The sequence below is a fragment of the Nerophis ophidion genome, linkage group LG19, assembly GCF_033978795.1.
Source record: "Nerophis ophidion isolate RoL-2023_Sa linkage group LG19, RoL_Noph_v1.0, whole genome shotgun sequence".
Classification (NCBI taxonomy): domain Eukaryota; kingdom Metazoa; phylum Chordata; class Actinopteri; order Syngnathiformes; family Syngnathidae; genus Nerophis; species Nerophis ophidion.
Window position 1 is genome coordinate 353,416 of NC_084629.1, and position 19,085 is coordinate 372,500.

General features: G+C 36.3%; 1 protein-coding gene across 2 annotated transcripts in view; it reads left to right on the top strand.

Annotated features, from left to right (window-relative positions):
- The window catches only part of LOC133537848 (kalirin-like), a 229,473-nt gene that overhangs the window by 154,063 nt on the left and 56,325 nt on the right, over positions 1-19,085 (top strand). For both annotated transcript variants that reach the window (XM_061878920.1, XM_061878919.1), the window contains exons 39-40: positions 4,481-4,559; positions 9,259-9,426. In XM_061878920.1, the coding sequence (XP_061734904.1) occupies positions 4,481-4,559; positions 9,259-9,426 (247 nt within the window). The remainder of the gene's footprint in view (positions 1-4,480; positions 4,560-9,258; positions 9,427-19,085) is intronic.

Here is a 19,085-nt window from a genome sequence, read left to right on the forward strand (position 1 = left end):
GAACTTTGCGTCGATAACAGTCTGGATGGTTCGCTTCCCGGATCACAAGATATTTCCAAAAACAATTTGAAATGTGGACTCGTCAGACAACAGAACACTTTTCCACTTTGCATCAGTCCGTTTTAGATGATCTCGGGCCCAGAGAAGCCGGCGGCGTTTCTGGATGTTGTTGATAAATGGCTTTCTTTTTGCTTAGTAGAGCTTTAACTTGCACTTACAGATGTAGCGACAAACTGTATTTAGTGACAGTGGTTTTCTGAAGTGTTCCTGAGCCCATGTAGTGATATCCTTTAGAGATTGATGTCGGTTTTTGATACAGTGCCGTATGAGGGGTCGAAGGTCACGGTCATTTAATGTTGGTTTCCGGCCATGCCGCTTACGTGGAGTGATTTAATCAGATTCTCTGAACCTTTTGATGATATTATGGACCGTAAATGTTGAAATTTCCACATTTCTTGCAATCGCACTTTGAGAAACCTTGTCCTTAAACTGTTTGACTATTTGCTCACGCAGTTGTGGACAAAGGGGTGTACCTCACCCCATCCTTTCTTGTGAAGGACTGAGCATTTTTTGGGAAGCTTTTTTTTAATACCCAATCATGGCACCCACCTGTTCCCAATTAGCCTGCACACCTGTGAGATGTTCTAAATAAGTATTTGATGAGCATTCCTCAACTTTATTAGTATTTATTGCCACCTTTCCCAACTTCTTTGTCACGTGTTGCTGGCATCAAATTCTAAAGTTAATGATTATTTGCAACAAAAAAAAAATGCTTATCAGTTTGAACATCAAATATGTTGTCTTTGTAGCATATTCAACTGAATATGGGTTGAAAATTATTTGCAAATCATTGTATCCCGTTTATATTTACATCTAACACAATTTCCCGACTCATATGGAAACAGGGTTTGTACTTTCTATAGTTCAAGACTCAACGGTAATTTAAAAACAGCAGTGCACATCATAATAGCTGTTAGAGTTTTTAACGTTAAAGGTCTAAAATAATGATTTCGAACGCCCGGCGGTCCAGATCTAAAATCTTAATGGGCCGCATGTGACCAGCAGGCCATATTTTGCCCAGGTCTGTTCTAACCCATATGAAGACCTCTGTGATAATAATGATGATAATAAAGTTGACTATAGGCTTAGCTGCGGTCGCTAAGCTAGCTCAACACCCGTTCCCAAAGACTTGCTATGTCAGCAGTAAGTCCACTGAGAGGGACATGTGGAACACATCTGGTCACATGACCCACCCACAGCAGGGGCGTTGGCGTGCTCACAGGGGCTATCCCTGACGTGAGGAGGGGAAAAAAACATGTCAAGCTCGGCGCCGACCAGCGCCAACACATTTGGAAACACCCTCGGGTTTTGTGATGAGGGGCTCCATGGAGGAGGCGTGTGCGTCGGCCTCCGAAGGAAAGGAAGCAAGGAAACGACCCTTGACTTTTTGACGACGTTGCCTTAACGGCCGGAGACTTCCAGGGTGTGGAACTCGCAACCATCTTGTTTCGACGCCGCGGGGAGCACATGACCCCCGCAGGGCGCACGCGTACTTCCTGCTTCCTGCCGTCATGTGACGCGCGTCTGATCAGGCGGGGACCTGACAGAAGAACATTCTAGCTCCACTCTTTAGATACAGTCTAGTCCTGTAAGAAGTATTGGGACACGAGCAGAACGTGAATGTGAAATATTGGCATAAAATAGCAACCCAAAAAAAAATTAACATGTACAGCTGTGGCCGTAGGCAACCTCCCAGTGTAGTTGTCGCAAACTCCACACGATGGCAACAATCTGCATTTAAAGCCAGTATGTATGCGCTATAAAATATTGTGGTGGTGTGAACGTCGTGTGTTGCAGTATTGATGCCGACTCAGCGGGTTTGATCCCCACCACTATTATTCTGTCTTGCACCATGTTCAGTCCCTTCAGGATTTTACAGGCTAATTTTTGATGATTGTTGCGGCCTGAAATGCAGATTTTTTTGGAAAGTTGTGGCAGAAGTGAAAAGATATATAAAACAAATAAATGAAATGTTGTCAAATTACTGTACTATTTTAAATATAACAAATAATAATAATAATAATAATAATGGATTATAAATACAGAAAGAAAAATGCTAACATAACATCTTAACATCATGCTAGGTTAGCAACACTATTATAGTTATACAAGCTACGTGCTAACATAACATTTTAACATCATGCTTGGTTAGCAACACTATTATATTTATACAAGCTGCTTGCTAACATTACATTTTAACATTATGCTAAGTTAGCAACACATTTTAACATTGCGCTAGGTGAGCAAGACTATTATAGATATAAGGGCTACATGCTGACATTACATTTTAACATTATGCTAAGTTAGCAACACTATCATAGGTATGTTACTTTCCAACACAATAATATTATTTTATTTTCTTGCTAGGTTAGTAACACTAGCATAGCTATGTGAGCGACATGCTGATATTACAATGTAGTATCATGCTAGATTAGCAACACTATTATACTTATAAGAGCTTATTGCTAACATATAATTTCAACATCATGCTAGGTTAGCAACACTAGCATAGCTATGTGAGCTAAATGCTGAGATTATACTGTATTTTAACATTATGTTAGGTTAGCAACTTAGCATTAATAATATAGTATAAGAGCTACATGCTAGCATACTATTTTAACATTATGCTACGTTGGTGACACTGGAATAGCTGTGTAAGCCACATGCTAACATAATATTTTAACATCATGCTTGGTTAGTAACAGGTTTGTAGCTATGTGAGCTACATGCTAACATAACATTTTAACATCATGCTTGGTTAGTGACACTAGCATAGCTATGTGAACTACATGTTAACATTTTATTTTACATAATGCTACATCAATACCATTAGCATAGCAATGTGAGGTACATGCTAACATTACATTTTAACATCATGCTAGGTTAGCAACACTGGTGTAGTTATACGAGATACATGCTAACATAATATTGTAACATCATGTGAAGTTAGCAATACTGTTATAGCTATAAAAGCTTCATGCTAACATAACATTTTGACATGTTTGGTTAATAACATTAGCAAGGCTATTTGAGCCACAATGCTAACAACATATTTTAACATAATTTTAGATTGGAAACACTGGCATAGCTATGTGAGCTACATGCAAACATTACATTTTAACAACATGCTAGGTTAGCAACACTAGCATAGCTATGTGAGCTACAAGCTAACATTACATTTTAACATAATTCTAGGTTAGAAACACTGGCATAGCTTTGTGAGCCACATGCTAACCGTGCATTTTAACATCATGCTAGGTTAGCCACATTAGCATGGCTATGTAAAAAGTACAACTTTTACAGTTTTTAGTAAGCGTATTATCAATGGAAGACTTCAGAATAAGTGAAAGCACCTGCGAGGCCGTGTTGTCAGGTGTACAGTAACCTGACTCACTGTTGCTTGGCGACCTCAAGCCCCGACTTACACACACACACACACACATCATTGTATTTCTTACCTTCTTGAGACCTGCGAAAAATGCCTACCTCTTTAGGACCATCCTTTACAGATATATAAATATTTGTATTTACAACATTAATAATATATACATACTCTGCAATTATAAAAAAATAAGCTTTTAGTAAATTTTTAATATTGATTTTTTGGTTTGTAATAGGTTTTTAATTATCATTATTTACTTTAAGTTTTTACAGTATGTGTCTGTATACATATATACTGTGTATATATATATATATATATTTTTTTAATTTATTAATTTTGCCCATAGGGGGCGCATTTCAATTTCTTACAAACACTTGTTATTACACATGTTGGCCAGAGGGGAAACAGGTCAAATATTTACACACACTTGTTATTTCATATGTTGACCAGAGGGGGAGCACTTTTAAAACCGACACACAGTCAATTTGAAAAATCCCTCCTTTTTGGGACCAGCCTAATTTTGATAGATTTCCCCACGATGGGTGCAAATGAGATATTCTCTATTAGATGCATTGGTTTTCTGTATTGGGACCATGATTTTAGTCCTAACTTGTTCACCGGTCCTCATATGGACGGTACTTTTCCTTGTTGACAACTCAAGAAGGGAAACACACACACAGACACACACACACACACACACACTTAGAGATATTTGAGAGAGGAGAGCAGGGGATGTTGGGTGTGACCAGAATGCCTTGCGCTCTGGTTAGTGGCGGTGTTTGCTGTCACATGAGCACTGCGCTCCTGTTGTGTAAACGTCGCTAATGGAGTCAAACGCGCACTTTTGAGCCAGCGCTTGGAAACGCACGCAGATGTGGTCACGTGCACGCCGCTGCCACAGAAGGTGGCGCTGTGCATGCAAGCTGGTATTGAGGAAAAGATAACTGTTTATGATTGTGGAGAAGAATAAATAATATATATTATCGTAAACAATCCCAATGTCATCCAAGTGCTAACACCTTTTTGTCATCCTTGCAGCTCTCTGGTGGCTGCGAGTTGACTGTGGTGCTACAGGACTTCACGGCAGGATGCAGCAGCGAGATGTCAGTCAGCACTGGTGAGGGTCTCCCTTTGAAAGAAGAGTCCACAATAGTGCAAAAGTACTTTTAGTTAGCACTACCGTGTGTGTCTCTAAGAAGTACTGTTGTGTACTTCATACTCTTTTCAAATAAACACTCTTAAGTGTGCACTTGTCCAACATAATAGATGTCATGTATCACATGCAACAATGTAACATTAAGGAGTGGGACAGGAGGACAAACAATGTAAGCAACACGAGCGTAGCTATGTGAGCTATGTGCTAACATTACATTTTGACAGAATGCTATGTTAGCAACACTATCATAGCTTTGTGAGCTATGTGCTAAATTTACATTTTGTGTGCCCGATTGTAGCTGAGATAGGCACCAGCACCCCCGTGACCCCAAAGGGTATAAGCGGTAGAAAATGGATGGATGGATGGACCTCATGCTATGTTAGCAACACTAGCGTAGCTATGTGAGCTATGTGCTAAGATTACATTTTAACATAATGCTATGTTAGCAACACTAAGGTAGCTATGTGAGCTATGTGCTAACATTACATTTTGACATCATGCTATGTTAGCAACACTAGCATGGCTATGTGAGCCATGTGTTAACATTACATTTTGGCTTGATGTTAGGTTAGCAACACTATCATATCTATGTGAGCTATGTGCGCACATTACATTTTGACATAATGCTAGGTTAGGTTAGCAACACTAGCATAGCTATGTGTTAACATTACATTTTGACATGCTATGTTAGCAACAGTAGCATAGCTATGTGAGCTATGTGCTAACATTACATTTTGAATCATGCTAGGTTTGCAACACTAGCATATGTATGCGAGCTATGTGCTAACATTACTTTTTGACTTAATGGTAGATAGCAACATTAGCTTAGCTATGTGAGCTATGTACTAACATTACATTTTGACATCATAGTAGATTAGCAACATCAGCATAGAGCTATGTGCTAACATTACATTTTGAATCATGTTAGGTTTGCAACACTAGCATATGTATGTGAGCTATGTGCCAACGTTAATTTTTGACATTATGGTAGATTAGCAACATTAGCATAGCTATGTGAGCTATGTGCTAGCATTACATTTTGAATCATGCTAGGTTAGCAACACTGGCATAGCTATGTGAGCTGTGTACTAACATTACATTTTGATATCATTGATTAGCAACATTAGCATAGACCTATGTGCTAACATTACATTTTGACATCATGCTAGGTAGGGTTGAATGGTATACCGGTATTAGTATAGTACCGCGATATTAATGAATAATATTTGGTACTATACGGCCTCTAAAAAGTACTGGCCCCCCGTCGTCCTCACGTCATGACATTGCTGGTTTTACGAGCAGAAAAGCAATGTTTGGTAGCGCACACACACGGAGTACTTACAAGCGGACACAGTGTGTAGACAGAAAAGGAAGAACAGACACATTTTGGCATAAAAACTAAAGATAAAGGTGAAGTTATAACACTGAAACGCCCTCAGGAAGAGGCGCTTTAAGACATGGCTGGCTAGTTAGCAGCCAAAGTCCTGCCGCCTTATCTGCTAAAAACACTATTTTAACACATAGTGTTTTAGTTACTTCTAAATCACTAATTCTGGTCTCCATGGCAACAAATAAAGTAAGTCTCTTACAAGTATCATCCCTGCAGGTCGAGGAATAGCTAAACATGCTTCACTTCACACCGTATCTCACCGGCGTCACAATGTAAACAAACGCCATTTGTGGATCTACACCTGACATCCACTGTAATGATACCAAGTACAGGAACATATTTAGTCGATACTACTATGATTACATCAATATTTTTTTGCATCATAAAATATTTTTTTCATTTTTTAAAAATGTATATAATGTTCATAAACTAAGGAAATACGTCCCTGGACACATGAGGACTTTGAATATGACCAATGTACAATCCTGTAACTACTTGGTATCGGATCGATACCTAAATGTGTGGCATCATCCAAAACTAATGTAAAGTATCCAAACAACGGAAGAATAAGTGATTATTACATCTTAACAAAAGTGTAGATAGAACATGTTAAAAGAGAAAGTAAGCAGATGTTAACAGTAAATGAAGAAGTAGATTCATAATTAATTTTTACAGTTCGTCCTTCTTAATGTTGACAAAATAATACAATGATAAATGACTCAATATGTTACTGCATACGTGAGCAGACTAATTAGGATCCTTCGTTTGTGTACTTACTACTAAAAGACTTCACAAAAAGTCTTGTATTTTCACTATTTTATTTAAGGAATAAACTGCAATAAGAAACATATGATAAAGGTACCCTAAGATGTTCTGTTAAAATAAAGCCAATAATGCCATTTTTTGTGGTCCCCTTTATTTAGAAAATTATTGGAAAGTACAGAAATGTATCACAATACATTTTGGTACCGGTACCAAAATATTGTTATTGTCACAGCTCTAATGCTGGGTTAGCAACACTGGCATAGCTATGTGAGCTATGTGCTAACATTATATTTTGACATCATGCTATGTTAGCAACACTAGCATAGCTCTGTGGTTTACATGCTAACATTACATTATAACATTATGCTAGTTTATCCACACTGCCCTAACTATGTGAGCTACATACCAACATTACACTTTATTACTCACTGATTTGTTGTGTTACAAAATGAGAATCAGAGGTAGACAAATGTGTTTGATATTGCTTTGAAGTAGAAGAAGGGTAGAATTAGATAAGCTCTCCTTTGTATTACTTCTTTTCGAACATGTTGTAAAGAGGAAGTGAAAAGATTTAAAATATGTAACTGATTAATTGATTGAAAGTTTTATTACTAGATTGCACAGTTCAGTACATATTCCGTGCAATTGACCACTAAATGGTAACACCCAAATACATTTTTCAACTTGTTTTAGTTGGGGTCCATGTTAATCAATTCATGTCTGTCTGCATGTTTGAAATGAACTAACCAACATTAGCATAATGCTATGTCAGCAACACTAGCATAGAGCTACATGCTAACATTACACTATAACGTCATACTATGTCAGCAACACTGGTGTAGCTATCGGAGTTAAATGTTAACATTACACTTTAACATCATGCTATGTTAGCAACATTAGCATAACCATGTGAGTTACATGCTAACATTACACTTTAACATCATGCCATGTTAGCAACATTAGCATAGCCATGTGAGTTACATGCTAACATTACACTTTAACATCATGTTATGTTAGCAACATTAGCATAGCCATGTGAATTACATGCTAACATTACACTTTAACATCATGCTGTTAGCAACATTAGCATAGCCATGTGAGTTACATGCTAACATCACACTTTAACATCATGCTATGTTAGCAACATTAGCATAGCCATGTGAGTTACAGTACATGCTAACATTACATTTCAACATCATGCTTGGTTAGCAACATTACGATAGCTATGTGAACCAAATGCTTACATTATATTTTAGTACAGTGGTTCTTAACCTGGGTTCGATTGAACCCTAGGGGTTCGGTGAGTCGGGGTCTGGGGTTCGGCAGAGTCTCCGCCACGGAGGTAAAGACACATCCGACTTATCGTGTAAATAAAAACTTCTCCCTGTCAGCGTATTATGGATACCCCCAAACAATCTTCCCTCTAATTTTCCATCTGATTTGCAGGTTTTTTGATTGATTGATTGAAACTTTTACTAGCAGATTACAAAGTAAGAGAATACATTATATGAAACAATAAAGTTTACACAGTTCAGTACATATTCCCTACAATTGACCACTAAATGGTAACACCCAAATAAGTGTTTCAACTTGTTTAAGTCGGGGTCCAAATGAATCAATTCATGGTAATGTATGTAAGGATAGGATAGGATAGGTCTTTATTGTCACTGCATAAATTCAACAAAAATTTGTTTTCAGCACAAACCTGTTCAAGATTAGACAAACAAACAGTGTAAAGGGTTACAGAACAAGAACGCTGATGGGTCGCCATAAGGCGCCCCGTAAAAGATGGGAAAAAGGTAAACGCTGGGGTAGGATGAGTAAAAAAATACAATCTAGACTGGGCTCCTAAGGTGGCCCAGTCTGGAGTGGGAAAAAACCTCCATAGCAAAGCACATATACATATTACAACATACATTTCGAGATGTATAGCAACAGAGGGAAGGTAGGTGTGTAAGGTGTGTAATTTGTTGTGAGTTCATGCACTGTGTTGTTTTTGTTCTTTAAACAAGGTGATGTTCATGTGCGGTTCATTTTGTGCACAAGTAAAAAAAACATGACTTTTTCTTGAATTTGAAAATTTTTTTTTTTAAATCTTTCACTAAAGTATTGTTCGATGAATGCGCACATGAAACTGGTGGGGTTTGGTACCTCCAACAAGGTTAAGAACCATTGCTTTAGTATCATGTTAGGTCAACAAAACTGGCATAGCTATGTGAGCTACATGCTAAAATTACACTTTAACATCGTGCTAGGTTTGCAATAATGGCACATCTATGTGAGTTACATGCTAACACCATGCTAGTTTAGCTAAAGTAGCATAGCTATGCTAGCTAAATGCTAATATTACACTTTGACATCATGCTAAGTTAGCAACGCTAGCAAAGCTATGTGAGCTACATGCTAACATTACACTTTAAACATCATGCTAGGTTAGCATATTTACTGAAATAAAACAAAACAACACATTTGTCGGACAAATGATTAAAGTGCTGACTATCCCAGGTCAAACGGTGGAGTTGCTGGAGAGGCCCAGCGAGCGACCGGGCTGGTGTTTGGTGCGCACCACCGAGCGCAGCCCCCAGCAGGAGGGTCTGGTGCCCAGCTCGGCACTCTGTGTATCCCACTCTCGTTCCAGCGTGGACATGGACTGCTTCTTTAGCTCCGGGAAAGGTAGGAAGGATTTCTTCGTCACCATCATTACATCATGAGGTCATATCCATGTAAAGTAATTCTTAGAAATACATGTGTGTGGTTGGTCTGTTTAACACAATGTTTGAGTGTTTTGTTCATAATGGTGTTCATACTTGTGTTCATATTGGTATTCATTGTGGTGTTCATATTGGTATTCATTGTGGTGTTCATATTGGTATTCATTGTGGTGTTCATATTGGTATTCATTGTGGTGTTCATATTGGTGCTCATATTGGTGTTAACATTGGGGTTAATATTGGTGTTCACATTGGTGCTCATATTGGTGTTAATATTGGTCTTCATATTGGTGCTTATACTGGTGTTAACATTGGGGTTAATATTGGTGTTCACATTGGGGTTAATATTGGTGTTCATGTTGGTGTTAACATTGGTGTTCATACTTGTGTTCATATTGGTGTTCATAATAGTGTTAACATTGGGGTTCATACTTGTGTTGAAATTGTTGGTAATATTGGTGTTAACATTGGGGTTCATATTGGTATTCATACTTGTGTTCATATTGGTGTTCATAATAGTATTAATATTGGTGTTCATACTTGTGTTGAAATTGTTGGTAATATTGGTGTTAACATTGGGGTTCATATTGGTATTCATGCTTGTGTTCATATTGGTGTTCATACTTGTGTTCTTGTTGGTGTTCATACTTGTGTTCATACTTGTGTTCATGTTGGTGTTCATATTGGTGTTAAAATTGGGGTTAAAATTCGGGTTAATATTGGTTTGCATATTGGTTTTCATATTGGTGTTCATATTGGTCTTTATATTGGTGTTCATATTGGTGTTCATATTGGTCTTTATATTGGTGTTCATATTGGTGGTCATATATATGTTCATAGTAGTTTTCATACTTGAGTTCATACTTGTGTTCATATTGGTGTTCATATTGGTATTCATTGTGGTGTTCATATTGGTGTTCATATCGGTGTTATCATTGGGGTTAATATTGGTGTTCATATTGGTGCTCATATTGGTGTTAACATTGGGGTTAATATTGGTGTTCACATTGGGGTTAATATTGGTATTCATACTTGTGTTCATGTTGGTGATAACATTGGTGTTCATACTTGTGTTCATAATAGTGTTAATGTTGGTGTTCATACTTGTGTTGAAATTGTTGGTAATATTGGTGTTAACATTGGGGTTCATATTGGTCTTCATATTGGTATTCATACTTGTGTTCATACTTGTGTTCATACTTGTGTTCATGTTGGTGTTCATATTGGTGTTCATACTTGTGTTCATGTTGGTGTTCATATTGGTGTTAAAATTGGGGTTAAAATTTGGGTTAATATTGGTTTTTATATTGGTTGTCATATTGGTGTTCATGTTGGTGTTCATATTGGTCTTTATATTGGTGTTCATATTGGTGGTCATATACATGTTCATATTGGTTTTCATACTTGAGTTCATACTTGTGTTCATACTTGTGTTCATATTGGTGTTCACACTTGTGTTCATAATGGTATTCATTGTGGTGTCCATACATGTGTTCATATTGGTGTACATATTTTTGGTAATATTAGTGTTAATATTGGTGTTCATATTGTTGGTAATATTAGTGTTAATATTGGTGTTCATATGGGTGTTCATATACATGTTCATATTGGTGTTCATGTTTGAGTTCATATTGGTGTTTGTTCATATTGGTGTTCATAATAGTGTTAATATTTGTGTTAATATTGGTGTTCATATTTGAGTTCATATTGGTGTTTGTTCATATTGGTGTTCATAATAGTGTTAATATTTGTGTTAATATTGGTGTTCATACTTGTGTTCAATTTGTTGGTAATTTGGTGTTCATATTGGTGTTAACATTGGGGTTAATATTTGTGTTCATGTTGGTGTTCGTATTGGTCTTAATATTGTTGTTCATATTGGTGTTCATATTGGTGTTCATGTTGGTGTTCATATTGGTCTTAATATTGGTGTTCATACTGGTCTTAATATTGGTGTTCTTGTGTTCATATTTGTTCCAGCTGACAATCCTGTTCATAAGTCAACATTAGCTCCATGTTGTCATACTTTTCTTATTTGCTATTCAAATGGGGTAAACATTCAAAATAAATATGACGTTCGACAAGATTACAACATTTAAGCGAAAGTATTGGGACTGCTTGTGCGGTCTGGGGTCACTGATTTTTAGACAATAGCTTCACGGTGGAAGAGGGGTTAGTGCGTCTGTCTCACAATACGAAGGTCCTGAGTAGTCCTGGGTTCAATCCCGGGCTCGGGATCTTTCTGTGTGGAGTTTGCATGTTCTCCCCGTGAATGCGTGGGTTCCCTCCGGGTACTCCGGATTCCTCCCACCTCCAAAGACATGCACCTGGGGATACGTTGATTGGCAACACTAAATTGGCCCTACTGAGTGAATGTGAGTGTGATTGTTGTCCCTCTATCTGTGTTGGCCCTGCGATGAGGTGGCGACTTGTCCAGGGTGTACTACGCCTTCCGCCCAATTGTGGCTGAGATAGGCACCATCGCCCCCCGCGACCCCAAAAGGGAATAAGCGGTAGAAAAAGGATGGATGAATGGCCTTGAATAAGCAGAAGAAAATAGATGGATGGATAGCAAAATATTGTATTGCTATCTTGGGATTTTTTCCAATCTTTGATAGCTTTAAAAACTACTGCATTTATTGGCATTTTCATGGACAGATATGTTACTTTTGTAGCAAAATTTGCAATTTGTACTTCCTAGTTTATTCTATCAGGGACAAACTACCACTTTTTGAAGAAATATATGATATTTCTATTACAATATACCTCTTTGTTGTCAACTATTGCACTGTTATTGACAAATATTGTACTTTTGTAGCAAAATATGTATTTTTTACAGCCTAATTTAATCTTTTAGTCACAAGCAACCACATTTTTTATTAAATATATGATATTCCTGCCACAATATAACTCTTTGTTTTCAACTATTGCATTTTTATTGACAAATATTGTACTTTTGTAGCAAAATATGTATTTTTTACAGCCTAATTTAATCTTTTAGTCACAAGCTACCACATTTTTGATTAAATATATGATATTCCTGCCACAATATAACTCTTTGTTGTCAACTATTACATTTTTATGAGCAAATATTGCACTTTTTTTGCAAACATACACATTTTTCATCATCTTTTCATATTTCAGGGACAGACCACAACATTTTTGAACAAATACATCATATTTCTGCCACAATATACATTTTGTTGTCAACTACTGGAACAAATATTGCACTTTTGTAGCAAATTTTTACATCCTAATTCAACCTTTTAGGGACCAACAACCACTTTTTTTCCCCTAAGAAATATAACATTTTTCTTCCAGAATATTACTTTTGTTGTCAACTATTGCATTTTTATAGACAGATATTCTTGTTTTGTGACAAAATCTGCCGTTTTTACACCCTAATTTCATCTTTTAAGAAAACAAACTACCACTTTTTTGATTAAACATATAAAATGTACGCCACAATATAACTCTTCGTTGTCAACTATTGTAATTTTGAGACCAAATATTGCACTTTGTTGCAAACATGCAATTTCTAAAAACCTAATTTTATATTTCAGGGACAGACTATTGCATTCTTGACCAAATATTTATTTTTTCTGCCACAATATAACTTTAGTTGAAAATGTTTGCATTTTTATGGACAGACATTCTACTTTTGGGGCAAAATATGCAATTTCTGTATTCTTTTAGGGGAAAACTACCACTTAAAAAAAAATATATATATGTCATATTATAGCTACAATATAATATTTTTGACATCTTTTGAACATTGTATTGACACATATTCTACTTTTGTAGCAAAACATGTATTTGTTACATCCCAATGTAATCTTTTAGGCACAAACTACCACTTTATAGATGAAATGTATGATATTTCTGCCACCATATAACTCTATGGTGTCAACTATTGCAATTTTTAAATTAAATATTGCACTTTTGGAGCAACACATGCAATTTTTTGCATCCTTATTTAACCTTTTAGGAACAAAGTACCACTTGTTTTGATGACATATATGATATTCCTGCCATAATATAACTCTTTGTGCTCAACTGTTGCAATTTTAAGATCAAATATTTGTGTAGCAAAAATATGCATTTTTTACAGCCTAATTCAACCTTTTGAGGACAAACTAGCAATTTTTTCTAAGAACTGTATCATATTTTAGCCACAATATAACTTTTGTTTTTATTTGTTTTTTTATTTTGTGGCAAATATTGCACATTTGCTGCAAACATGCATTTTTTCTGAGCCTATTTTTGGATTTTAGAGACATTTTTAACACATATAATTCTGGCACAATATAACTTTTGTTGTTAACTATTTTATTTGTATGCACATATGTTTTACCTTTGTAACAAAATATGTAATTTTACATCCTAATTTAACCTTTTAGGCACAAACTGTCACTTTTTTGAACGATATATGACTTCCAGGTCATCTTTGCTATACTGACTCCTGTTGTTGGGTTGGGCACATTACAACAGGAAATGGTCTCTTTCTATGTCCATCCATCCATTTTTTACCGCTTATTTCCTTTGGGGTCGCGGGGTAATTATTATATTGCATCAGTATATTTAAACACTTTTAAAAGCTCCTTTAAAATAAATCACGTGTTCTTCCAGACCTTCTTGATAAGTATTTATTTTTTAATAATGTGTAAAAAGATCTCCAGGTGTGCTTTATAGCCCAGAGTGAGGGCATACTGATCACACATGATGATGCATCTGTGAAGTCAAACTATTTTAATAACACACTCCTTTAAAACAACAAATACCAACCTTGATTAACTTTCAGGAGTTTACTGATACACGATGTAGTGTGTGAGTGTGTGTGTGTGTGTGTGTGTGTGTGTGTGTGTGTGTGTGTGTGTGTGTGTGTGTGTGTGTGTGTGTGTGTGCGTGTGCGTGTGCGTGTGCGTGTGTCTGTTTAAAAGGCCGTGACAGGTCAAGTCAAGTGGATTTCAACCTTTATGAGGCATTTTTAATTGACTTTTAGAGACATTTTCACCACTTTCAGCACTTTTTGAAGATAATGTGATTGAGACACAGAAGTAGCACTTAGAAAAGGAAAAGGAAAAGTATTAAAAAATACATTTTGAGGTTAACAAAAACGTGTAAAATAATATTTCATCTAAAATGTGTGATACGTGTTGACACTATTGCAATCTGCAACAATAGAAAGCTAAAATGCCAACATATTCAGTTTTTATTTTTAATTTTTAATTTTATATTTTGTTTGTGTTTAAATACATTTGTTGTAGTTAATAAAAATTTAAATATATATAAAAATAACAGATGTGGAGATCACTATAATCATGACATGAGTTAGTTTTTTGTTTGATAAATTGTTATAATTTAATGTAACTTTATTTAAAAAAAATTATAATTAGCTCACTAAAAAAAATGTTTTATCAAGTATTTTTTAATTTTAAAAATGATTATAATTTAACAACTACCTGTAAATGTCTCTTATTTATTGTATTTTTAATTTAAAAATTATAGAAATATTGATCACTCAAATCATGACATGGAATATTTTTATTAAATAAGTTATTCTTGTTAGTGTAATTGTTCTCATTCAAAATTAAATACAACAATAAAGGCAATGTAGATCACCAAAAATATTTATTGAAAGTCGTTTTTAATTTTGAAAATAAAATATAAAAATAACAGAAATGTTAATTATTGTTATTTTTTGTACTTCAAATACTATTTTATTAAATATAACTTGTTATTTATAAAATAACAACAGAAATGTAGATCACTAAAATATTTATTTATTGAAAGTATTTTTTTTTTAAAAGCAATTAGAACAGAAATGTTAATTATTGTTATTGTTTGCAGTTCAAATGATCTCTTTCTATTCAATGTAACTTGCTATTTATAAAACATCTACAATAATGAAAATCTAAAGCACAAAAAAGTTTTAATTGAAAAGAGATGTTAAATTTGAAAATAAAATACAAGAATAACAGAAATATGCATCACTAAAATTCCTGACATGTTACTTTTTCCTAAAATAAATAGTTTTCAGTCAAATTATTTTTCAAACTGGAAAAAAAAAATGCAATGTAGCGTATTGAGTAATTAATAAATGTATACTTATATACAATTGTATTGACAGTGAAAATAGTAGGTTGTATTAATTCATGTTAAAAAAAAGTTGTTATATATAATTTAAGTCAGTTTTGCACAGTCATATTTATTCAGTGAAAAAGGATTCTTTGAAATAATCTGAACTGGAACAAAAACAACAATCCTAAACCTGTCTAAAATGTTAACAAAAATACGACAATTACCCCTGCGATGCGCATGAAAAAAGAAATTGTGCTAACTGAGAGTACACATTCAAATCAAAGTGAGTCAGAAAAAATACTTTTTAAGAAGCGCTTTTGTGGTACACTTTCAAACACAACGCAAAACTGCTGCAGGTGTTTAATGAATGCGGAAGAGTGCACCGAAACCACATGTCGTTTGTAAGCCCCGCCCCCTCCTCTCTTCCAACCCATCCCCCTGGCGTGTCTTCTCAGTCAAGCACACACACTCTCGCACAACCACTACCTTGCTGCACATATACGAGTGATGGCGTGTGTCGGCGCGTGGGGGTGTGTGTTTGTGTTTGACGCAGGTGTCTGGATGTAGCCCCTGTGTGTGTGTGCGTGTGAGAGTGTGTGTTTGTGGGGGGGGGAATGAAGCAAAGCTGGCGTTGCTGTGCAGGGATCCTCGACTGCTGCTGCTGTTTTTGTACAGGTGGGCCTCAAAACAACGTGTGTGTTGTCCTTGGGAGGATATTTGAGCTGAAAGAAATATCAAAATGACCTTTGACTCTGTTACAGTAGCATCTCAGTGTGTTCTTAATACCATGAAGCAAACAAATTGTTGCTTTAATTTACTCTTTAATAAATCTAACTAATTACTGTACTTTGGAAAGTAATTATTGTGTTACTTTCAAAAAAAGAAACTGGCATAATGCAATTTAGGATGTTTCATGAGAGCAGAGTGTGTTTGCGCCTTTAAAAGGCGCCTCCTGAGTAGCGCTAGCGTAGCTGTGGTTGTTAGCTCAGACTAGCGGTTTGCGGTCAGATCTGTTTAATCTTTAGTAAAGACATTGAATGTGCTCCGATTGCTGTAGTCTCCTTGTCCACAAAAGGTGGTATTGTAGGATTACAAGCTTGTTACTTCAATCATTGACTTGTTGTCCGTTCTTCCCTCATAGTAGCGGTAGTAGTTGGAGCGTGTATGTGGATTGTTTGCTGTGTGATGTTGCCTCCTCTTATATGTGACATCAAATTAATTTTCGTGTGATGCTGCTTTCATTAGCAAAACGTTGCTTCCTGCATTGAATCTGAAGCGGTCTTGGTGAAATAAAACCACATCAAAAAGAGCGTGCTATGTCACATCGCTAACGGCGTTTGTAACATACATAAAAGTAATGAATTAGATTATTCAATACCAGTGAAAGTAATGTTAGATTTCCGTTATTATATAACGCTGTTGTTCGGAACACTGCATTTAGGGATACATAATAATAATAATAATAATAATACCACAGAATTATATCGCACTTTTCTAGACACTCAAAGCGCTCATAGAGAGGTGGGACTCAACATTCATTCACACCTGGTGGTGGTAAGCTGCATCAGTAGCCACAGCTGCCCTGGGGTAGACTGACGGAAGCGTGGCTGCCAGTTTGCGCCTACGGCCCCTCCGACCACCACCTATCATTCATTCACCAGTGTGAGCGACACCGGGGGCAAAGGGTGAGGTGTCCTCCCCAAGGACACAACGGCAGCGATTTTTGGATGTCAATAGGTGGGAAGCGAACCTGCAACCCTCAGGTTTCTGGCCGGCCGCTCTACCCACTATGCCATGCCGCCCTATGGGGAGAAATGCTAACGTTAGCTTTGGAGGCTACACAGTAAAAGAAAAACTTAGTCGGCAGAATTCTACCATACAATTTATGGTGCTTTTTCTGATTCCTGGGCTGACAATTCAATTCAGAATAGATACTGGATTCAACACGACTCTGAATTCAAACTTATTCTTGTAATGTATCATTTGGTATAAATACAATTCAACTTTTTAAAGCCATTTGCAAGTATATATATATATATATATATATATATATATATATATATATATATATATATATATATATATATATATATATATATATATATATATGTCTTGATTGTGTGTGTGTGTGTATATATGTATACATATGTGTGTATATATATATATATGTGTATATATATGTGTGTATATATGTATGTGTGTATATATGTATATATATATGTGTATATATGCATATATATATGTGTGTGTATAGGGCTTCACGGTGGAAGAGGGGTTAGTGTGTCTGCCTCACAATACGAAGGTCCTGAGTAGTCTGGGGTTCAATCCCGGGCTCGGGATCTTTCTGTGTAGAGTTTGCATGTTCTCCCCGTGAATGCGTGGGTTCCCTCCGGGTACTCCGGCTTCTTCCCACTTTCAAAGACATGCACCTGGGGATAAGTTGATTGGCAACACTAAATTTGGCTTTAGTGCGTGAAAGTGAGTGTGAATGTTGTCCGTCTATATGTGTTGGCCTTGCGATGAGGTGGCGACTTGTCCAGGGTGTACGCCGCCTTCCGCCTGATTGTAGCTGAGATAGGCGCCCCCCGCGACCCCAAAGGAAATAAGCGGTGGGAAATGGATGGATATATATATATAATACATATATGTGTATATATATATGTATGTATATGTGTGTGTGTGTGTGTGTATGTATGTACAAACCCCGTTTCCATATGAGTTGGGAAATTGTGTTAGATGTAAATATTAACGGACTACAATGATTTGCAAATCCTTTTCAACCCATATTCAATTGAATGCACTACAAAGACAAGATATTGTCCAGGGTGTACGCCGCCTTCCGCCTGATTGTAGCTGAGATAGGCGCCCCCCGCGACCCCAAAGGAAATAAGCGGTGGGAAATGGATGGATATATATATATATAATATATATATGTGTATATATATATATGTATGTATATGTGTGTGTGTGTGTGTATGTATGTACAAACCCCGTTTCCATATGAGTTGGGAAATTGTGTTAGATGTAAATATTAACGGACTACAATGATTTGCAAATCCTTTTCAACCCATATTCAATTGAATGCACTACAAAGACAAGATATTTGATGTTCAAACTCATAAACTTTTTTTTTTTGCAAATAATAATTAACAATAGAATTTCATGGCTGAAACACGTGCCAAAGTAGTTGGGAAAGGGCATGTTCACCACTCCGTTACATCAACTGTTCTTTTAACAACACTTAATAAACTTTTGGGAACTGAGGAAACTAATTGTTGAAGCATTCTTGTTTTATGTAGAGCTTCAGTCGTTCAACAGTCCGGGGTCTCCGCTGTCGTATTTTACGCTTCATAATGCGCCACACATTTTCGATGGGAGACAGGTCTGGACTGCAGGCGGGCAAGGAAAGTACCCACAGGACACTTTTCCATTTTGCATCAGTCCATCTTAGATAAGCTCGGGCCCAGCAAAGCCGGCAGCAATTCAGGGTGTTGTTGATAAATGGGTCTGGCTTTGCATAGTAGAGTATTAATTTGCATT